Genomic DNA, 16,077 nt, shown 5'->3' with positions numbered 1-16,077 from the left:
TGTCATTTCCCTTCCTCCTGCCAGGCTTGGAAAGGGGCGGACAGAGGGTGACAGAGAGTTCTGCTAGGTGGCATTTTCATCAAGTAAAGTTTCCCAAAGGAGTTAACGTGGCTAAGCCTGATATGTGTTTGAAAGTTACAAATAGGTACCTATTTTCTAACCAAATCTGCAGTGTCTACAGTGCCCAAAAATAAAAGGTGGAGACCAGAAATGAAAAACCAAAACTGCCAACCTAGAGGCTCAGCAGTAGTTTTCACGGGGCAGAGTATAGTTTTGTCTGGGTCTAGCGCCACACCATATCTCACTCTTGATTTACTCACTCAGCGTTTATTGAGCACATATTATGTCCCAAGAATTGTGCCAGGAATTGGCTTAAATTTTTTTTTTTTATAAATTTATTTATTTATTTTTATTTTTGGCTGCATTGGGTCTTCGTTGCGGTGCACGGGCTTCTCATTGCGGTGGCTTCTCTTATTGCAGAGCACGGGCTCTAGGCACCTGGGCTTCAGCAGTTGTGGCTTGCGGGCTCTAGAGCTCAGGCTCAGTAGTTGTGGCTCACGGGCTTAGTTGCTCTGCGGCATGTGGGGTCTTCCCGGACCAGGGCTCGAACCCGTGTCCCCTGCATTGGCAGGCAGATTCTTAACCACTGCGCCACCAGGGAAGTCCTAAAATATTGAAGAGGTAGAAAAAATGGACCAGTTGAAAGGACAGATTTGTGCTCTATCTGGAAGACAAGTAAATAAATCAATGTAGTGTAATAAATGCAGTGTCAGAGTACGCACAGGAGAGCTGAGAGCAAGGGTTCTGACCCAGCCTTCCCCTCCAAGTGAATCCAAAGCTGAACTTCGAGGGAGAGAGGATTAAAAACTGCAGGGGAATCCAGCTCTTGTTAAGAGGGAATGGTTTGTGGGTGGGCAGAGGGACAGGAAACATTGAATCCATGGTGAGAGGGGAGGAGACAGTGGCAGGAGAGGGGGGAAGAAGAGGTAGCCAAGAGTTGAACTTCATCCTGAAAGCCATGGGGAACCACTGTGGGAGAGGGACACGATCAGATTCGCACGTTAGAAAAGCCCCTTTCTCTGAGACATGAAGTGTGAGTGGAGATGGAGACTGGGAGACACCAAAGAGGCTTCTGCAATTTTATCTTGGTCCACTAATTTTCCCAAACTGCAAAGGCCTGTAATAAGACACTGGCAGGTATCAAAGCTTCTTTTTTTAGTTTGTAATTTTCGGGAAACATCTTATAGGGGGATATTCCCAGAGGAATTTGCAGAAATGTATTATATATGCAGTGCTGAGAAGGCAGTACAGAATAGTGGTTAAGCCTCTGGGCTCTGCTATCCTAACCATGTGGGTTCAAATCCCTGCTCTACCACTTGTTAGCCATGAGCCACGTGATCTGGGACAAGCCCTTTAAAACCCTCTAAGGTTCAGTTTCCTCACATGTAAAATAGAAATCACAATTATAACTATCTCATTGGGTGTCATGAGGATAAGTTCATACAAATAAAATGCCCAGTTTAGTGCCTGGCACATCAATATTTAGCCTTTATCAATATTATTGGTTGTACTTAGTTTGTATAGAAAGAACAAGTAAACTAATTATTGATCCTACTTAAAGCGCCTAGTATCTTGTTAGTCAAAATGTTGACAGTGAAATGAGATTGAATTGCGAGTTGGAATTCTGAACCAAAATATTGGAATTTTTAAAAGATCTAAATATCAATGTAGAAGAGAAAGTCATTGAGTTAAGAGGAAACTACAACCCTCCCAACAAAATAGTGTCATCTTACATTTCTAAATGCTATGTGTTTTCATATATATTATATCATTTGACGCAACAATCCTGGGAAGTTTAATAAAAAGGTATACATTATTATCCCAGGTTCGTAACTGAGAAAATGAGGACACTTGGTAACTGATGGATCCTAGACCAGGACCCAGGGCTTCTCAATCGATGGAGAGCCCAACGCTAAGATAATGGACGATCTGTGAATTGTGAAAATGACACCACACCCAAAGGCTAGGAAGATGCCCCCAGAGAAAGACTGTTTCATCAATCTTTTCTTAAGAAGCATTCTAAGATGTATGAAAGGTGAAATCAAATTAGAAGCTGCTCTGTATATATTTGAAAGATTTAAAAGAATCACTGATATTCTGGGGGGAGAAATACTCAGTATTTTTTATGAGTTTGTATGGTATGTATAATCATAACCCATGAGGGAAAAAGCCGATACAATTTTTACAGCACTTTAAGATGACTCCATATGTTTCATGGAGTTCTGTTTTAAAATGTTCATAGCATTCCTTCTCAAAGAAGAGAGTTATGCAAACCTTTTAAAATCCCTAAGACTCTGATACACCCCCAGCAAATCTGAAGACAATGTGTGTAATGAGAGGTTTTGTTGATGCGTATTGCGCTTGTAATGGTGTGAGAATTACTGTTCTTATAAGTATATAAGTAGAAATATTTTATATTAAAAATTTTCATTCCAGATGTGGAAAACGTTATCTGTTTGAAGATATTCTTCACATTATTGGCCACTGCAAAGGATTAGAAACAACGTAGAGCAACAAGGGAGTTGGTTGAGGGAATAAAGGGATATCTGTTTAACAAAATTTAAATTAAAAAATATAAGGGAGGGCTTCCCTGGTGGCGCAGTGGTTGAGAATCCGCCTGCTAATGCAGGGGACACGGGTTCGAGCCCTGGTCTGGGAAGATCCCATATGCCGCGGAGCAACTAGGCCCGTGAGCCACAATTACTGAGCCTGCGCGTCTGGAGCCTGTGCTCCGCAAGAAGAGAGGCCGCGACAGTGAGAGGCCCGTGCACCGCGATGAAGAGTGGCCCCCACTTGCCACAACTAGAGAAAGCCCTCGCACAGAAACGAAGACCCAACACAGCGAAAAATAAATAAATAAATAAATAAATAATTCCCATTAAAAAAAAAAAAAAAAAAAGATCCTGTGTGCTGCAACTAAGACCTTAAATAAATAAATAATTTAAAAAAAAAAAAAAAAAATATAAGGGAGATTTTATAAAAACATGAAAGTGCTGATAATGTAATATAAAGTGTAAATGTAGGCTATAAAATTATGTATACATTATATTGCATTTTATATGTGTTTTATGCTTTTTAACAATGATTATATTAAGTGGTGAACACATTGTAGTGGAGTTCGTTTTGTTTCCCCTAGTTCCTAAATTTCCTGTTACCTCTTATAATAACTGCTTGACTTTCATTTATACAAACTAATTCTATTTTGTACATCTTGAGGTTCCTTATTGTAAACTTTAGACTATTTAGCTACATTTCTGAGTTATTTTTCTACCTCTTTTCCTGATAGATGCATCGTTTTATATATTTATCTTTTGCTTTTAAGATACCTAATATCATGAAATCTCAGAAACTCAGAGGTTTCCATGAGCCACAGGAGAGAATAAATACTTAGAGTTTGTAAATAATGACAGAGAATCTTGACCCATATGTCACAAGGGAGTTTGAATGAAGAAATGCGTGTGATGTTTTTCCCTTTTACAAGACTCTTACACCCGAGACAGGCTGCTCTGCACAGAGGGATCTGTCACATGTAAACGAACCAACTAAAGCACATGAGTGATTCTGCTTCCTCTTGTAATGTTGACATCAGTTGTTTTTTGTAGGCATGGCAGTTCCTCGGGATAACCCAGGCAGAGAATGAAAATGAACAAGCAGCTATTGTCGCCCTCCAGAGGTAGATGAAGCTAAGTGCAAAATCATGGGCCTGGTGGACACTTGTTAATGGACTTCCTGTGGTTTCAGATTTGTCCTTTGACCGTTAAGTACACTGTAAAAATGTGACCAGGATAAGTGCCAAGATGCCACATATTACTTCCATTTAGCTCTGGAAAACAATTTACGAAGAAATCGTGTTCTTAAATCGCAGTGTTTTACCAACTACAAATTGGCCTTCATTGGCACAAAAGAGTCTATGTCAAAAGCAGTCATAAAGTAGACTCATTGAATCAATAGTTCTTTTTAGCTTTCTAGCCTTTTGTGGCATATGAAAGTTTTCTTCAGGAAAAACATACTCAAAATTATCTCAATGTAATTTTAGTTCCATGTGTCTACGGAGAATCTCCTGAGATAGTTTCAGCATCCTGAGCCCCTGACTAAAGTTCTAGACTACTTTGGGTGGGTGTAGCATCACATCTTACTTGATTAGAGCCCCTATTTAAACCCTGGGAAAATAGCCCCTACCAAATAGACTTTCACTTTCCCTACTCTTTCTTATAAATAAATAAATGTATATTTATTATACATCCATATATATGTAATCTCTTCCTAAAGAACTGATACAGGTTCTGCCTAGGGCTTGCTAAGCAAAGTCTTATCCACAGATCACCAACATCGTCATCACCTGGGAGCTTGTCAGACCTGTACAACTTCAGGCTGCCCCCACCCCCAGGCCTATTAGATCAGAATCTGCATTTTGCCAGATCCCCAGATGATTCTCACACGCATCAAAGTTTGAAAAGCCCTTGCCAGCGGCCAGTGGGATAGCGTGAGGGGGAGCAGCTGTAGCCCGTGCCTCCTAAACCCATATTAGTAGTTGAAACATGGGGAATTTCCCTCTCCTTTATGAAACACTGTACAGTCTTTCATTTCTTAACATCCAAATTTAGTTCAAGTCAGTTTGCTTTGTGGACAAGATACATTTAATATGTTGATAGTAGATCAGCATTAAAATAGTGATATTCCCTACTTCTCATTAGATAAACTAATTACTAATAAATTTTATGCAGGATTAGCCTCATTTTCTATCGTTTTTAAACCATTTCATTAAAATTACCAAATCTAGCACTAATCAGGCTGAGTTTTAACTTTCTTAAAAATGTGCAGAGGTCCCAATTTTCATGTAGATAAATATGGTATTTCCAGAGACAACATAAACTTAGCAATGTTTTTGCACCATTTAATTAATAAAGACCTCACATTTTCTAAAGAACTGTTCAGACTCTGGCTCCAAAAAAAAATCTGAGATTGGCTTTTATTTTGCCTTCTTTCAGGTGCTTAGAATTGCAACCCAACAACTTGAAAGCTTTGATGGCTTTGGCTGTGAGTTACACTAACACCGGACATCAGCAGGATGCCTGTGAAGCTTTAAAGAATTGGATTAAGCAAAATCCAAAGTACAAATACCTTGTGAAGAGCAAGAAGGGATCTCCAGGCCTCACCCGGCGGATGTCTAAGTCTCCCGTTGATAGGTATCCTTCTCATTAAATTACATCCGTGTACACAGTCACCTTCAGGGCAACTAATGAGCCTCGGTCCCCACCACCACCCATTTCACGATGGTTTGTGGGACAGCATTCTGCTGGAAGAGCAGCACTGACCAAAAAGATTGATGCCGAGACCAGAGCCAAACTTTGGACAAATGACCTACATTGTGGACACTCCCAGACGTTTATCTGAGTACCATATTTCAAAGCCAAACGCTTTGGACATACAATTAACCTAAAATAAGTTATAATAAATACCAATGTGCCAAGCTTTATGAAGCCTGAGAATTAGGTGTGGGGAAAAAGGAAAGTCCTTTCTTCTGGGAATTTTGTTTCTATCAGCAGTAAATCATGATGTTAAATTCTCACTCAAGCCTTGGGAAACTTAGCCCTGGGGTTTTCTACATTGGCATCATAGGGTCCATGGAACTCTCCTCATCAAGACCTTACTTAGCACAGTCTTATCTGTGTACAACAAAATATTTCGTGAAAATCAGCAGGTATTTTTTAACCTACAATATTAATAGTCCTCTCATTAAGCTAAGATATTTTAAGCAAGATTTTTCCAGTCTGTTCTCCTGGAACAGCAAACATACTAGTAAATCATTTATGTTCAGACTATTTGGATTACAAATCTAACTTGTTTCCCTTGTAGCTCTGTTCTGGAAGGAGTGAAGGAATTATATCTAGAAGCTGCCCACCAAAATGGAGATATGATCGACCCAGACCTACAGACAGGTCTAGGGGTACTGTTCCACCTGAGTGGAGAATTTAATAGAGCAATAGATGCATTTAATGCTGCCTTAACTGTTCGGCCAGAGGTAAGTGCACAGCAAGAAACCATAATATTCTCTGTTAAAAATAAGTTTTCACAGGCTACATTTTGTGCATTTCTGCTGCACTTCATTTCCCTGCATCCAATGGTTTAAAGTGATCAGTACTGATATGCTACAGTGGCTGTTAATACTTAGATACCTAAAATAGAAACATGATTTGCCTGACAGCATCAAACAGTAGCTGCTCTTTGATGAATGAAAGTCATTTCAGAGGGTTGTCCATAAAGATTTTTGAGTAATTCACCTGTCATGGTCCATGTCCATGAGCATTGGATACAGTTTTAGCTATCATCTTTCAGCAGGGAACAGGAGAATACTCTGTCATTGTGGCTTGTGCGGGTTGTTAGAGAGCTCTAATTTTGTCATCAGGACTATTCATTATGGAACCGCCTCGGGGCGACCTTGGCAAACGGAGACCGCAGCGAGGAAGCCGTGGAGGCCTACACACGAGCGCTGGAGATTCAGCCAGGCTTCATCCGCTCCAGATACAACCTGGGGATAAGCTGCATCAACCTGGGCGCCTACAGGTGAAGTATGGCAGCAGGCTAACAACCAAGAAACACAGGCTGAGGTTAAATAATCTGAAAGGTTGTTTCCCAGTAAAAAATACCTCCTTTTGTAATCTCCTCTTGTTAAGGGTAAGTTTCAAACCTTCAGATCCTGAGGGATGTTGAAACAGGAACTGCCTGCCTCCATGTTGCTTAATCTTTAGAGAGCAGCAATCATTGGGGCATCTTGTGAAATGTAGATCCCCAGGCCCCTCTCCCAGAGATTTTGATTGATTGGGGCTTAGGATAAGTCATCTGGGTTTTTAACACCCCCAAGGGCAACTCTTTGAGAAACATGAGCAGTTCAACCCTTCATTTCCCAGGTAAGGAAGAAAAGAACCATGGCGGGGTGGGAACAAGGGAACCCAGCAGAATGACTCAAGAGGGTCTCAAGGCCAGTTTTTGGCAAAGCACAACCAAGAATTCAGGTTTTCTAAACCAGGGGTCCCCAACCCCCGGGCCGCAGACCAGTCTGGGTCCGCAGCCTGTAAGGAGTCAGGCCACACCGCAGGAGGTGCGTGGTGGGTGAGCGAGAGCGAAGCTTCACCTGCCGCTCCCATCACCCGCATCACAGCCCGCGTCACCGCCATCCCCCCCACCCCCGTCCGTGGAAAAACTGTCTTCTACGAAGCTGGTCCCTGGTGCCAAAAAGGTTGGGGACTGCTGTTCTAAACCTAATTTACCAGTAAAGTTAGTTATTAAAAGAAAAAGGAACATATTTTTAAATGGTGGGTTTAGAGTTTGAAATGTCTTTCTCCTCCTCTCTTGACTCCTCATTATCATTCAGGTCTGTATCCTCTATCTGTTCCCCATCAACATGGACCATAAATGACCAAAAGTTTGGGTGATTTTTTTCTTTTCTTTTCCTATTTTTTTTAATTTTCTAAACCAGGTATTACTTTCATAATTGGAAAAAAAAAGAGAAATTAATGTTAGTTTTAAACGCCACAAAAAATGTAAACCCTTTCTCATTCTCAGAAAGAGCCAGGCTTTTACGATCAGACAGACTTGGGTTCAAATCATAGCTCTGCCATTTACTGGTTTTATAACTCTGGGCATATAACTTTGAGCCTCAATTTCTTCACTTGCATAAAAACAAAGAGGTAATAGTATCTATCTTGCAGGATTTTTTTTTTTTAATAAATTTATTTATTTATTTATTTTTGGTTGCACTGGGTCTTCGTTGCTGTGCATGGGCTTTCTCTAGTTGCCGCGAGCGGGGGCTACTCTTTGTTGCGGTGCGCGGGCTTCTCTTGTTGCGGAGCACGGGCTCTAGGCACGTGGGCTTCAGTAGCTGTGGCTCGAAGGCTCTAGAGCGCAAGCTCAGTAGTTGTGGCACACGGGCTTAGTTGCTCCGCGGCATGTGGGATCTTCTCGGACCAGGGCTCGAACCCGTGTCCCCTGCATTGGCAGGTGGATTCTTAACCACTGCGCCACCGGGGAAGCCCCCTTGAAGGATTATTGTGCAGGTTAAATGTAATTGCCTAGCACAGAGCAGATGCTCGATACCTAGTAGGCATTATTATTATGAGTGTTAACCATTGCCATAATCATCATCATTATTATTTAGATAAGTCATGAGAGAGCTGCGTAACTGGATTGCATTCTTTTGACATCTGAAGAATTGCTGTCTCTGAACTGTGTTAGAGCATTGTGCCACTGGCAATTATTGAAGCTTTAGAAACTAGTTGCTGCATTTATACTCAAAGGATCTTAGAAAGAACATTAGTCACTGGATTACACTCTGTCTTCTATGAGGATCTTAGGTCAAAACCAAGAATAGCTGAGTGATTCCTGAGCAGCCTGTTTGTTTTATTTTGTGGATGTTGTGAAATGTGCCACTGCAGAGGCCCTCTTTACCGCAGCTCCACAAAGGGCCGCAGTCAAATCCGTGCTGTCCGTTCCATATACTAGCTTCATTCCTGTCTCTGTCTGATTTTCCTAACCTGATTTTATCTTTACTACCTTTATTCACTGACTAGGTTGGTTCTTATGTACTTTATGACACTTTAGGCCCTTCTTTTGGAGCAAGGAGAGATGTAAATAAATACATATGTACACATAGACATATTGAGTTCACTAAAGGAGGCCTTTTAAAACAAAATCGAAGTATAGTTGATTTACAGTGTTGTGTAGTTTCTAGTGTACAGCAAAGTAATTCAGATATATATTTTTTCAGATTCTTTTCCATTATAGTTTATTACAAGATATTGAATATAGTTCCCTGTGCTGTACAGTAAATCCTTGTTTATCTATTTTATATATAGAGTGTGTATCTGTTAATCCCAAACTCCTAATTTATCTCTCCCCCACCTTTCCCCTTTGGTAGCTATAAGTTTGTTTTCTGTGTCTTGTGAGTCAGTTTCTGTTTGGTAAGTAAGTTCATTTGTATCATTTTTTTAGATTCCATAAATAAGTGATATCATATATTTGTCTTTCTCTGACTGACTTACTTTACTTAGTATGATAATCTCTAGGTCCATCCATGTTGCTGCAAATGGCACTATTCTTTTTTATTTTTTTATGGCTGAGTAGTATTCCATTGTGTGTGTGCATGTGTGTGTGTGTGTATACCACACCACATCTTCTTTATCCATTCGTCTGTCAATGGACATTTAGGTTGCTTCCATGTCTTGGCTATTGTAAATAGTGCTGCAATGAACATTGGGGTGCATGTATCTTTTCAAATAAGAGTTTTCATCTTTTCCAGATGTATGCCCAGGAGTGGGATTGCTGGATCATACAATAGCTCTATTTTTAGTTTTTTAAGGAAACTCCATACTGTTTTCCATAGTGGCTGCACCAGTTTACTTTCCCACCAACAGTGTACAAGGACTCACTTTTCTCCACACCCTCTCCAGCATTTGTACTTGTAGACTTTTTCTTTTAATAAATTTATTTATTTATTTATTTATTTTTGGCTGTGTTGGGTCATTGGGTCTTTGTTGCTACGCGTGGGCTTTTTCTAGTTGCAGTGAGTGGGGGCTACTTCGTTGCGGTGCGCGGGCTTCTCATTGCGGTGGCTTCTCCTGTTGAGAAGCATGGGCTCTAGGCGCACGGGCTTCAGTAGTTGTGGCACATGGGCTCAGTAGTTGTGGCTCACGGGCTCTAGAGCACAGGCTCAGTAGTTGTGGCACACAGGCTTAGTTGCTCCACTGCATGTGGGATCTTCCCAGACCAGGGCTCGAACCCATGTCCCCTGCACTGGCAGGCAGATTCTTAACCACTGTGCCACCAGGGAAGTCCCTATTATGTGTAGACTTTTTGATGATGGCCATTCTGACCGGTGTGATTATAGTTTTGATTTGCATTTCTCTAACAATTAGCGATGTTGAGCATCTTTTCATGGGCCTGTTGGCCATCTGTATGTTTTCTTTGGAGAAATGTCTGTTTAGGTTTTCTGCCCATTTTTTGATTAGGTTGTATGGGTTTTTGATATTGAGCTGTATGGGCTGTTTGTATATTTTGAAGATTAATCTCTTGTCGGTTGCATCATTTGCAAACATTTCCTCCCATTCCGTAGGTTGTCTTTTCATTTCATTGATGGTTCCTTTGCTGTACAAAAGCTTATAAGTTTGATTAGGCCCCATTTGTTTATTTTTGCTTTTATTTCTTTTGCCTTGGGAGACTGACCTAAGAAAACATTGGTACAATTTATGTCAGAGAATGTTTTGCCTGTGTTCTCTTCTAGGAGTTTTATGGTGTCATATCTTATATTTAAGTCCTTAAGCCGTTTTGAGTTTATTTTTGTGTATGGTATGAGGGAGTGAGTGTTCTAACTTCATTGATTTACACACTAAGCTTTAGAAAGGCCTCCTTTAGCATGTAAATTTTCTAAAGCTTCAGGATGAGTTTTAATTGTAACTCCTTAGTGTAGAAAATAATACTTGAGGGGCCAATAAAATATTTTCTTGACATTCACAGATGTAAGACTCAGTAGGGCAACTATTTGCAGGAGGCCATGAAAATCTATAATAGGTAGAAATGGACAAACTTTGTTGAGGTGTGAATTTTTTATCTCAAGCAGAAAGTCTCCTGTATAAGAGCAAGTCAATTTTAGGGTTGCCAGATAAAATGCAGAATGCCCAGCTAAATTTGAATTTCAGATAAATACCAAATATGTTTTTAAGATAAGTATTTCCCAAATATTGCATGGGATTTACTTATACTGAAAATTATTCATTGTTTATCTGAAATTCAAATTTAACTGTGCATCCTGTATTCTTGTTTGCTAAGTCTGTCCACTTGAATCAAATAGATACTTTGGAACAGCAAAGTGTTTTGGCTAAAATATGTGGGTCTTTTATTGTCATGTAGGATATGGGAAACTTTGTGAAGTAATAAACATCTTGCATTTTTTCCTGAGAAAAAAGGCCATCAAGAGAGACATAAGCCTTAAATGCATTCTGAAAGTAAGTTTCACTTGCGGTATAAGTGGGTGCTTAGGAAATAACAACCCTCAACAGAGATGTGGCCCAGAAGAAAGCCAGGAGTTGGTATCCACCAGTCTTGGGGCTTCTCCCTCAAGAACCGCAGGTGTCTGTGTATGTAGCTATAACATGCGCTATTTGTCATCTCCCACGTTCTATACAGAGTCAAAGGCGAGGCCTCTCCTCCTACTGTATACAGTTGAAATAAGGAGAGGAAATTGGCGTGAAACCTGGGTGGAGCTTAAAATGCTACCCTTTTGTCAGTAGGAACTTCAAAGTAGAACTTAGACAAAAAAATCTTAACCTTTTCAAAAGTGAGGACCCCTTTTTAATTAAAAACATAAATCTCATCCCATTTGATATGTAATGTTTTTAGTATTAGTATAATGAGGGAAAGCTACTATAAAATGAAGAATACTTTTAAATGAATGTGCTTTTTATTAATCATGACATAACATTTAAAACAATTTAAACTTATTCACACATATATGTGTGTAACATTTGAAAACTATTACCACTTGTAGGCATACAGTCTTCTGAGTCCCCTCAAAGGCCTCTGAGTTCTCAAGCTGGGGAACAGGTTTAGGCTATCTTCGTGAGAAAACCTGGAGTTGCTTGACAAGGCTAACAGGTTCGACTATTCTGTTACTCTCCACGGCCCTCGGAGACCAGTGCCACACATCGGGGCAGGAGCAGCCTGTGCGGGAGGGCCTGCAGGAGGGCATTCCAGCATCTTCCTTCCCCAGAGTTCTTACGGGCCTAGGATGATGAGAGGAATTGGAGTCACTGTCTTTCGAGCTGCCTTCCTGTGCCGAGGAAGCCAGAAAGGGCCTCCAGAGTAAACTCTCCGTGTGCATCTGCTATAAATCCTCTTCTCTTCCTTGGTTACAAGAAACCCAGAAGAGGGGTGATGAGAACACCCACTCCCTTCCATTACCCAGGTTGCTACCTACAGCGCAGCCATTCCCCAATTGCCCTTTACTTCCGGGCAGACCTAACAATATAGATGAGCAAATGCCTGGATCACGTGCATTGGAATCAGAAATCCAGCCTCACTTTCTTTATGGTTACTTACCAAATGCTTAACAGTGACTACCTCATAGGATTAAATGAGATCAAGTATGTGAAAAGCTTTTAAGAAGAGTAAAGAAGATACAATGAAAGAGGCGTCATTCTTAGCAAAGACAAGTTTGTCAGATACATATTACACGTTCCTAGGTGACAGGAAAGCTGAAGAGGGCAGTCCCTGCAGGTACACGGGGCACGCAAGCAACAGAGCACGGTAATGGACCACGGGAGCTAGGCCTTTGGACAGCATCTGACTCAGTGGGTCACAAACTTTGTATTCTTCGGACCCCTTTCCACTTTTAACAATTATTGAGAACCTCAAGGGGCTTTTGTTTATGTGGGTTATACCTATCAATATTTACCATATTAGAAACAGAAAAGTTTGAGATCCATTTAAAAATAATAATAAACTAATTACATGTTAACATAAATTATATATTTTACAAAAAAAATTATTCTCCAAAAAAGTTTAGTGAAAAGAGTGACATTCTTTTATCATGTTTACAAATTTCTTTACTATCTTGCTTATAGAAGACACATTCTCACCTCTGCTTCTGCATTCAATCTATTGGGATACCACACATCATATAGTCACTGGAAAATTCCATTGTATATTCATGAGAAAATGAGAGTGAAATGGTAAAATGACATCTCAGTATTATTATAAAAATAATTTTAACCTCACTTATCCCCAGAGTTCCCCAGACCACGTGAAGAACTACTGACCTAACTTAGTGATAGGCACTTTCACATAAATGATTCAGCTGCACCTCACAGCAAGGCTTTAAAATGACTTTTATTCTCCCTGTAATAAAGCTGGGGAAACTGAGGCTTGGAGAAGAAATATGGCTAAGGCTAAACAACTGGGATTCAAGTCCAGCTGCTTTGATAACAAACTCAACTCAGCCCTGCTGCCTCCTACTTTGAGAAAACTTAAACTAATGAGAAAAGTTAAGCTACTTCGTTTCTGAGTAAGGCCAGATGCCTCCTCTGGTTATATAAATCACATCTGCAGATGTATTAAGTCTTCAAATCATTCCTGGAGTAGGAGAAAATCAAATGCATTAATGAGTTAGCAATGGTTTTGCTATTCTTCCTGTCCCACATGACATACCTAAAATAAAGTTTGCTCTCCTTTTTTCTTTCTGACTTCACTATATTTAACAATGACTTTTCACAGAGGAATAATGAGAGAATCAGAAAGTTGTTCACCTGATGATCCAAAACACCAGAGAGGTGATTTAGGATTTTAGACTAAGATAACTTAATTCATTTTTGTTTTTATTTCTAAGTTTGCTAACTCTGAAATCTGTTGCATTTTTAAATGCCTGTTTTTCTACCCTCTTAGAGAAGCGGTCAGCAATTTTCTCACTGCCCTCAGTTTGCAAAGAAAGAGCAGGAATCAACAGCAAGTTCCTCATCCTGCAATCTCTGGGAATATCTGGGCTGCCCTCAGAATTGCCCTTTCTCTGATGGACCAACCGGAACTCTTCCAGGCAGCTAATCTCGGTGACCTGGATGTCCTCCTAAGAGCTTTCAACTTGGATCCTTGAAGGAAAAGAAAAGAATAAAAAGAATCCCTGATCTGTGTAATTGTACTGAGAAATGCAAAACTATTTCATTATGAACTCCAAAAAGGATAAAATGGATGTTCAAAAGGCTATGGTGATATAACCCAAGAGAATTCCTACAGACAATACCCAGTCTCTGTTCAGATCCAAAAGCACAAAACATTATATAGTCAAGGTCAGGCTCAAAAGAAGAATTGATAGACACAAAGCAAGATTAAGTAACTGTGTGAATACTCTTCACAAGCTGCAGGCATATTCCAAGTTTGTTCTTTGGGGTTTTGTCCCCACTTGCAACTGATGACACATCTAAGGAACTTGCTCATGGGACACCTGGAGAAAGCACTGCCTTGGATCAGGGAATTGTGTTTCTGAACTGTCCCCTGAAATTCCCCCTTTTACCAGACTGAACATAGTTTGGGCCAAGGTGCATGCACATATATTAACTCTTGACTGAAGAGAGGCATTGCTTAAACCTGTTCCAATTTTAACTTTTATTGTTGCCCTTTGATTCCAGAGAGGGAGCTTTGCTGGCAAAAGCAGTTTTTGCACTAGAAATTTTTGCTCTTCCCAATCAAAACTTTTCTGGGATTGTATATATGCACTTTAATATCTTATTTATGCCTTGCTGGAGTTTTGTTTTGTTGCTCCAATTTTTAACTTGGAGGTAAAAGATTAGAGAACTCAGCCTTGTTTGTTCAACGGACCAAATAACAGTTCCTGAAAATAGTTTTTCATAGTGTAGCGTTTTGAAGGAACGTTTTTCTTAAAGCAGATATGACATAGGGTGTAATATGTCAAACACAGATCTTATTCACATGCTTTTCTGGGACTGTATGAACTTAAGCAAGAGATAAGGTAGTATCTCTTCACAGATTCTGTGCGGGAAGAAAGTTTGATGATATTGTGATTTCTACTGAGTTAACGTTAACTTGCTTAAATGTCGTATTTTCCTTGCTTTCTAACTGCTCTGCACAGTTAATATTCCTTTTAAATTGTTAACATTTTAAATAGTATTTAAGAGTGATACATACATCTTTTCCTTAAAATTGTGTTTTCTTAGTTCCATAATAATCTGCACTGCTTACCCTTTTGCATTCTAAGTGATAGAAGATCAGTATTTTCTAGCTGAACCACACTGAATGTCAGTGGTTTAATATGAAAGATGCATGCCTGGCTTTCACTTTGCACATTTGTCAAGCATCGGGAATTCTCTGCTGGCGGTGGTGGTTAATTGGTTACCTTCCACTCAGTTCTTCAGAGCGTTTTGTGCCTGTTGGGAGTTTGGTGATTAGTTGGAAAGACACCATTCTTTTTTAAAGAATTAGAAAAATTGTTTGCAAAATGGTAACCAAAATATAATTTCACTGATGCTCCAATTCTAGTAATTTATCCTGGGAAGTTGTCCCATTCTTCTTTATTGTGTCTCCTTCCTTCTTCCAGAATCTTCCCCAAAGCAATCTGATCCCAACTTTTTCTTCATATTCTTTGGTTAGTAATAGCTGGTTACATTCGTGGTTATAGTTACCCTGCAAAACAGCATTTGGGTCAAGAGTATAATTGACTGGGGAGTTAGCTTCTGCTGGGAGAGGGGAGAGGAAATGTACATACATGCTGAGACATCAAACTCCAGGTACAGGCAGAAATCCTCTCTTCCGTTATGTTGGAAGTCTTGGGGGGTAGGAAGGGGTCCCAAGGACACATGAAACCACAAGTACTTGAGGCTTCCATACATCATAACCTATTCTAGTTTATAAAGACAAAGAGTTGAGGGCACTATGGTGGTGCCAGGCATTTATCTACATGTCAAAGCCCACCTGGGCTAGGTGATGCCTCCAGCTGGCCAGCAGGAGGCAGGGCATTAAGGCATTCACTGCTGGGCAGGAGTCACGACCCAGGCAAGCCTTCTCACTGAAGTCTGAGAAGCAAGATAAAGCTCAACAATATTTTCTAAAGAATAAATGGTATCCTTTAGAATTTTAACATCTTAGAAACTCAGTCTGGGGAAGGACTCTTGGGGCCCAGTCTCCAACCCATGACAGCTGCCTGCTTGAATATCGCTGATAGAATAGCATCCTTTCTCTGCATGTTCCTCCTCCCAATCCCTGTGCATTCACTGGCTGGCCAGCTGACGGGCATCCATCATAGTCCATTAGGAGCAGACTTTACAGGTGTTCTATTTATGATGTCATTCTATACTTTCAACAGTCACTGAATTTTGCAATAACGATAGGCTGTTTTCTTAGCCTTGCTGGCACTACCTACTGGAGATCAGTAACAATGTAAAGGCTGACAGTAGGGTAAATGTGGGATGTTTTGATTTGATTGTTGCTAAGTGGTGGCAAATTTTGCTGCCCAAGTTTTGT

The 16,077-nt window shown here is 40.2% G+C and overlaps 1 protein-coding gene across 5 annotated transcripts in view; it reads left to right on the top strand.

Annotated features, from left to right (window-relative positions):
* Window positions 1-14,674, top strand: part of PEX5L (peroxisomal biogenesis factor 5 like) — a 236,741-nt gene extending 222,067 nt beyond the window's left edge. For all 5 annotated transcript variants that reach the window (XM_059922045.1, XM_059922044.1, XM_059922042.1 and 2 more), the window contains 5 exons: window positions 3,663-3,733; window positions 5,049-5,246; window positions 5,917-6,082; window positions 6,467-6,624; window positions 13,492-14,674. In XM_059922045.1, coding sequence (XP_059778028.1) covers window positions 3,663-3,733; window positions 5,049-5,246; window positions 5,917-6,082; window positions 6,467-6,624; window positions 13,492-13,696 — 798 coding nt within the window. In that variant the 3' untranslated portion in view covers window positions 13,697-14,674. The remainder of the gene's footprint in view (window positions 1-3,662; window positions 3,734-5,048; window positions 5,247-5,916; window positions 6,083-6,466; window positions 6,625-13,491) is intronic.
* The last annotated feature ends 1,403 nt before the right edge of the window (window positions 14,675-16,077 follow it).

Source organism: Balaenoptera ricei, chromosome 4 (genome assembly GCF_028023285.1).
Source record: "Balaenoptera ricei isolate mBalRic1 chromosome 4, mBalRic1.hap2, whole genome shotgun sequence".
Lineage (NCBI taxonomy): Eukaryota > Metazoa > Chordata > Mammalia > Artiodactyla > Balaenopteridae > Balaenoptera > Balaenoptera ricei.
Note: the sequence above shows the minus strand (reverse complement) of the source record. Positions and strands in the feature narration are given on the sequence as shown.